Below are 7,500 nucleotides of genomic sequence, written 5' to 3' on the forward strand. Positions count from 1 at the left end.
AATCGTTTATTTACTCTTTTACTTTTTCTTCCATTTTTGTTCATTCTATATGCTATTTTTTTGCTTTTGTTTTCACATATTGATATATTTACGATACAAAAATACTCTCCAGTCTAATCATATATACGAACTCAAATTACTAACATTTTTGTGTATTTTCTTTCTTTCCACCCTATTCACCTTTCATTCCTCTAACTCATTATTTTCTCCTTTCTCTCCCTTCCTCCTTCTTAACAACTCATTTTCTCCCTTCTCTCCCTTCCTCCTTCTTAATAACTCATTATTTTCTCCCTTCTCTCCCTTCCTCTTTCTTAATAACTCATTTTCTCCCTTATCTCCCTTCCTCTTTCTTAATAACACTTTTCTCCCTTCTCTCCCTTCCTCTTTCTTAATAACACTTTTCTCCCTTCTCTCCCTTCCTCTTTCTTAATAACTCATTTTCTCCCTTCTCTCCCTTCCTCTTTCTTAATAACTCCTTTTCTCCCTTCTCTCCCTTCCTCTTTCTTAATAACTCATTTTCTCCCTTCTCTTCCTTCCTCTTTATTAGTAACTCATTTTCTCCCTTATCTCCCTTTCTCCATTCTTAATAACTCATTTTCTCCCTTCTCTCCCTTCCTCTTTCTCTCCCTTCCTCTTTCTTAATAACTCATTTTCTCCCTTCTCTCCCTTCCTCTTTCTTAATAACTCACTTTCTCCCTTCTCTCCCTTCCTCTTTCTTAATAACTCATTTTCTCCCTTCTCTCCCTTCCTCTTTCTTAATAACTCATTTTCTCCCTTCTCTCCCTTCCTCTTTCTTAATAACTCATTTTCTCCCTTCTCTCCCTTCCTCTTTCTTAATAACTCATTTCCTCCCTTCTCTCCCTTTCTCCTTTCTTAATAACTCTTTATTTTCTCCCTTCTCTCCCTTCCTCTTTCTTAATAACACTTTTCTCCCTTCTCTCCCTTCCTCTTTCTTAATAACTCATTTTCTCCCTTCTCTCCCTTCCTCTTTCTTAATAACTCATTTTCTCCCTTCTCTCCCTTCCTCTTTCTTAATAACTCATTATTTTCTCCCTTCTCTCCCTTCCTCTTTCTTAATAACTCATTTTCTCCCTTCTCTCCCTTCCTCTTTCTTAATAACTCATCATTTTCTCCCTTCTCTCCCTTCCTCCTTTATTAATAACTCATTTTCTCCCTTCTCTTCCTTTCCTCTTTCTTAACCACCTCTTCTTTACTCCCAGAATGACGAAAGAGGCGCTGAAGAAGCTGTGTCGAGAACATGACCTGTATTCTGTGCCCGCGCTGAACGACGTTCTTTACCTCCATTTTAAAGGTGATTCGCTTTTGTTTTTTTTAAGCGCGTCCGTTCAGTTCAGTTCAGTTCAGAGAGATTACAATTATTATTACAGAGAGATTATTATTATTATTATTATTATTATTATTATTATTATTATTATTATTATTCAGATATTATTATTATTCAGATATTATTATTATTCAGAGATTATTATAATTATCATTATTATTATTATTATTATTATTATTATTATTCAGAGATTATTATTATTATTATTATTATTGTTATTATTATTATTATCATTATTATTATTATCATTATTATTATTATTATTAGAGAGATTATTATTTTATTATTATTCAGAGAGATTACAATTATTAGAGATTATTCAGTTCAGAGAGATTAGTTCAGAGAGATTCAGTTCAGAGAGATTAAAAATGGCTTTTCAGAGAGATTTACAATACAATACAATACAGAGAGAAGGTGGATAATTGCGATTCTCGAAAGAGAAGAAGAGGGAAGATAATAGATGGTAACTAGATACCTAAAATGAAGTATTAGTGGAAGATTAAAAGATTGGGGGGCGTAACCCCTTGCTTGTATTTGCCTATCTTGATTTATGTATGTGGTGGACTTGTGTTGTCTCTATTTTGTATCATGTGTTTATGTTCTCTTTCTTTGAATTGTGTGTTTAGAATGTCGAATTTGTGTTATAGTTTTTTATGTTTTTTTTTTTTTTTTTTTTTTTTTTTTTGTGTGTGTGCTTTTTGGGATTATCAATACTTTTTTTTTTAGGAGTCCTTGAAGATTTTACTGTGGATAAAACTTAGGATAAATATTGTTTAATCTTAATTCATTTGTTAATTGCACTACACATAGTTTTGTTGGCGTTTATTTGTTTTTATCCTTCTTTCTTTATCAACATTTTCATTTCTATCACTGCAATGCCCCCATTCTTATCCATATCTTCCTTATATTGATAACCATATTTATATTTCCAATTCTACATATTCTATTTTCATTTCCATATCCAAATCCAAATCCCTCTGTCTACCTCAACCAACTCCTCAGTCAGGAGAAATAAAACACCGTTTCCAACCCTACGAGCAAGGGGATACGACCCCAATTTTTCTTACCTCTTACTAATATTTCACTTTAGGTATCTAACTCCTATCTTCTTCTTTCGAGAATCTGATTCTCTACTTTTCTCTCCTATTCGTATTCGTACAGGTTACACCCAAATCGAAAACCTCGAGGAATACACGAGCCTCAAGTGCCTCTGGCTTGAGAACAACGGCTTTCGCGTCATCACAGGCCTTCATCACCTGCGCCACCTTCGCTCACTCCACCTTCATCACAACCTCATCACTTCCTTGGAAGGACTTCAGAACCTGCGCTCCCTCGTCACGCTCAATGTATCCTACAATATGATCTCTAGGATTGAGCATCTCTGTAAGCTATGGGAATGTTGGGGAGGGAGGGGTCTTTCTCTAGCTGTCTATCCATCTGTCTCTCTCTCTCTCTCTCTCACTTTCTCTCTTTCTTTCTTTCTTTCTCTCTCTCTCTCTCTCTCTCTCTCTCTCTCTCTCTCTCTCTCTCTCTCTCTCTATCTTCTCTCCTCCCTTTTCTCTCTCTCTCTCCTCTCCTCTCTCTCTCTCTCTCTCTCTCTCTCTCTCTCTCTCTCTCTCTCTCTCTCTCTCTCTCTCTCTCTCTCTCTCTCTCTCTCTCTCTCTCTCTCTCTCTCTCTCTCTCTCTCTCTCTCTCTCTCTCTCTCTCTCTCTCTCTCTCTCTCTCTTTCCTCTCTCTCTCTCTCTCTCTCTCTCTCTCTCTGTCTGTCTGTCTCTGTGTCTCTCTCTTTCTCTCTCTCTCTCTCTCTTCTGTTTCTCTCTCTCTCTCTCTTCTCTCTCTCTCTCTCTCTCTCTCTCTCTCTCTCTCTCTCTCTCTCTCTCTCTCTCTCTCTCTCTCTCTCTCTCTCTCTCTCTCTCTCTCTCTCTCTCTCTCAAGTATCAGTTTTACCAGATTATCGTGAAATTGACACAAACAAGTGTCAGTATAATAAAGTAAACAATTTTACTTTTCTAAAGTGTGTTGTAAGAAGAGATTTATATATATTAATCACTATTATTATCATTATTATTACGATTATAATTACTATCATTATTTTCATCATCACCATTGAGATGACAGTGATGCTCGTTATGTGATTCTTTGACTTTCTCACAAATCCCAGTCTATATATAGATCTCGCCCCACCACGCCCTCCCCTCACAGGTGGTCTCCCCCAGCTGGAAACACTGCAAATAAGCCACAACCGCCTGGCCACAGCAGAGGACACGCAACAGCTGGCTCAGTGTGCATCTCTCTCCTGCCTTGACCTTTCGCATAATAAGATCCATCAAGCGGAGATTGTCCAGGTAATTTGCATACGTGGTGATTGGCCATGTATGACGGTGGTGTAAGTCAAGATTGGTGTGGGTGTGAGAGGCTTGGTTGTGAGATCGTGAGGTCGTGGAAGATATATGTATATATGATGGAGATTTATTGAAAGATGAGATATCAAGATAGGTTTCGTATTTGTTGTATACGGGGAGGTATGGCTGGAAAAAGGTTAAGTTTGTGATATCAACTGATTCCCCGATTCAGGTCCTAGGTGTCATGCCAGAGCTCAGGGTGCTGCAGCTAACTGGCAACCCGGCGATACGTGAGGTACGACCTTACCGCAACACTCTCATCACGACCTGCCGTAACCTGACCTACTTGGACGACCGGCCTGTCTTTCCGGTGGACAGAGCCGCTGCTGAGGCATGGTGGGTCGTTTGGAAGGGCACTGTCTGTCGCTTAGGTTGGGGTCTAAAGACAGGTCATCCGTTATGACCTGAGGTTACTTACGTAAGAGTCAAAAGCACAACAGTGACGACATTGTCTCAGTTCATATGATAAAAAACAACTGTTCCTCTTTTGTCTTGAATTCAAGGATCAACAACTGCAACATCTGCATGACTCTGACGTAATGGCGAGATAGTGACCTCACGGTTAAGCCACTAAGGAAAAGACTTTAAGTGCTGAATTAAGGAAAGGCGAAATGTCTCTCCTCAGAGAAATCAGCTACGTTTGTTTTCCGTCTCAAGAAATTTCCGAAATCCATTTAGATCTCTTTTCTTGAAAGATAGTGGGATGGTTGAGACATAATTCATTAAATAATGCACATTTGATTGTTATAAGTCGTACTGTAAGATTTATTTTTATCATAATCTTCCTTCATCTATAACAATTAGATCTCAGACTTCAAATCTACAGGAATGTTTATATCCTTTTTTTTTCTCTCTTTTTTTTTACATAAAGGCTTGAAGGAGGAGTGGAGGCCGAGAGAGCCACGAGAAGGCAGTGGGCAGAGCGTGACCACCAACGTCAGAGAGACTGCGTCAACGGTGAGATCCTTGTCCTAATGGAGGAAAAATTGATTCAAGAATAAGAATTCGGTCTTGTGGAGAGCACAGTACAGCTTAAAAATCAGAGTTCTTTCCATTTACTGCGATTTTATTTTCTTCCTAGCTGTCATCAGGCTGCGGGAGAGAGTGTTGGCCCAGAAGGCAGCTGCGAGGGCCGAGGGGGCGTCGGAGGGTCCCGAGGACATGGGTATTCACGTGGAGGACAACGGGGAAGAGAAGATCTACGCCCTGACGCCCGAGGCCAAGGAATGGGCGCAGAAGAAGATCAACAACATGAACGAAGAAGTGGAGAAGATCCAAAAGGAAGAAAAGGGCGAGTCGACGAACGAAGAGAAGGAAGAAAACAAAAGCGAAGCAGAAAGCGCGGAACCGATCAAGGAGAGAGAAGAGCGAGACGAAAACATTCCCGACGACGAAGGTTTTCTCAAACTTCTCGAGAATCTGAAAGAAGATCCAGGAAACCTGAATGGAGAAATATCCATCGATCCCGAGGAATTCGACGTCGACGATTCCGCCAAACTTGAACCTAAAGAATCGGTCGAGCATAAAGACAGTGATAAGTCCCCGCGTCCGGACGATACGGCGCTACGTGAAGACGACCCAAGCAAACCTGAAGACGACAAGGGAGACGAAGATACGACTCGAGACGAACCGCCGGAGATACGCCAAGAAGCCCCACAAACGACAAACGTAGAAATATCTGCGAATTGCGAAGAACAGTCGACGGAAATAGATGTAGAACAGGTGTGCGACTCCGAAGAAAAGGCGACGGAGGCGGACGATTCACAGGGTCGTTCCTTGCACATAAGCTCCTCTGACCTCGGGATGGCGGCGGATGACGAGGGTTCCAACAGCTCTTCCACGTGCCGACGCCAGGATGAGGATGACAGGCTCTTGTACGCGAGCTGTCAGAACTTCTTCAGACTCCACGACAGCAGGAGGGACGAGCAAACCGAGAGTGGACCTCAACCCCTGACCACCGAGGAACTACTGGGAGACATCTGGGACGTTACCGAGACCGTGGCCCGACGCAGCCCGTCTCCTTCTCCGTCAGACGAGGATCAGGAGTCGGACTCCGATGGCCAGGGATACGTCCGCCAACTCGTCTACGATCAGAACCAGCCGCACGAGACGGAATCCGACATAGAAGAACTCCTGGAAAACATGGACTTCGAGCCAGACTTCCAGACGTACCGAGAAGACCAACTAGCAGAGAGAGCGCCATCGCCTTTCGTCCTCAGAGAGAATGGCATCACGGCGAGGTACCCTCAGGCCCTCAGCATGAACGACATTCTTGACGATGATGACGAAGACGACGACGACGACGATGACGAGGGCGAAGACGACACTCACGGCGCGACCGGTGCAGAAGGCCCCATGCCCGCCGTCGCTCCGGTGTTCGGCAGTAGTTGGATGAACCAGACGAGGAGGAACATCATGAATGACGAGTGGGACGAAGTGGAGGAAGAGAGCGAGGGGGAGAGCGGGCATTCAGACGAAGGAAGCTCAGAGGGCCTCCAGGAGTCGGTCTCTCCGCTGGAGGACTCCGACGAGAGCAGAGACGAAAGCTCGCTCGAAGAGGAAACGGTCAGTTCCGTGTCCACCAATTCCTATAAGATCGAGCACAGCAACGGACTCCTCTTCTACGAACACCCGATTCGGCAGCAGGGGAGACGAGACCGGAATCCTGAGGCGAACTTGGAAGAAAGCCAGAAACGTGAAGACGCCTCCTCCTCCTCCTCCTCCTCCTCCTGTTCAAGTCTCAGTGTGTCCTCCTTAAACGACCCTTCCATCGCGGAGGAAATGATGAAAGCTCCTTGTTACACCACTCAAAAGGGAGAACCATCAGAAAACACTTCGAGATTACAATTACCCTCCGGTGGCAGTACATCACAAAACGCCTCTTCATCTGGAGTCAAACTTCCTAACCCTCACCCTCAACCTCGAGAATCACCCTTCGAGAACGAGCCACAGACTTCCCCCTCTTCCAGACCCGGAACCTCGAGCCAAGGGAGCGCCCCAGAACTCCGCCAAGACGTACCCCATCTCAGGCTTTCTCCAGACGATCGAACAGCAGCGAGTAACGAGTTAACTTCTGCACCGACGACGCCGTTAAGGAGAGAAAGTCCTGCCGAAGGACCTGAGAGAATCGCAAGACCAGTCAGACACGATCGAGAGACGTTAATGGGTGACGAAGAGGGTCTGGTTTCCTCGTCCGCTCCTTCATCTCGCCGACGTGAGACGATCTTCAGCGCCAGGGCGGCTCTCAGAAGCTCACATGAAGCCTTCGTCGCAGGGCATAACATGAGTAAGGACAGCGATTGCCTGAGCCTCTTGAGCTTCGCTCGGTTTGTCCGCAAAAGAAATGAATCACCCATAACTAAAAGACTTTATATTTTCGTTCCTTCGCATTTTTATTTTCATTTTGTATTTTATATCAATATCACGATTTCTTGAGGTTTCCCGCGTGTCTGATCGCGTGACCAACATTAATGACGGTGTCTTTGCAGGATCCTTGTTGCTCACCCAACATGATGATGATGACAGCACGACTATGAGCACGATTCAAATGCCGGCAAATGGTCACGCGTCGCAGGTATGGCCGGTCAGTGAAAAGTACTAAGAATATTAACTTCACCATTTGTTGTCCAGTGGTCAGTAAACTAACCACCTACTTTGATTCCATGTATATATATATATATATATATATATATATATATATATATATATATATATATATATATATATATATATATATTATATATGTATATATAT

The 7,500-nt window shown here is 43.1% G+C and overlaps 1 protein-coding gene across 1 annotated transcript in view; it reads left to right on the plus strand.

The window, feature by feature from the left end:
- Positions 1–1,221: 1,221 nt before the first annotated feature.
- Positions 1,222–7,500, plus strand: part of dtr (defective transmitter release) — a 7,282-nt gene continuing 1,003 nt past the window's right edge. The window contains exons 1-7 of the mRNA XM_043007491.2: positions 1,222–1,312; positions 2,507–2,728; positions 3,548–3,690; positions 3,920–4,083; positions 4,619–4,704; positions 4,829–7,033; positions 7,236–7,321. Coding sequence (XP_042863425.2) covers positions 1,222–1,312; positions 2,507–2,728; positions 3,548–3,690; positions 3,920–4,083; positions 4,619–4,704; positions 4,829–7,033; positions 7,236–7,321 — 2,997 coding nt within the window. The remainder of the gene's footprint in view (positions 1,313–2,506; positions 2,729–3,547; positions 3,691–3,919; positions 4,084–4,618; positions 4,705–4,828; positions 7,034–7,235; positions 7,322–7,500) is intronic.

Source organism: Penaeus japonicus, unplaced genomic scaffold (assembly GCF_977035675.1).
Source record: "Penaeus japonicus unplaced genomic scaffold, GWHDUDI00000001_assembly GWHDUDI00000003, whole genome shotgun sequence".
In the NCBI taxonomy this organism is placed as follows: Eukaryota; Metazoa; Arthropoda; class Malacostraca; order Decapoda; family Penaeidae; genus Penaeus; species Penaeus japonicus.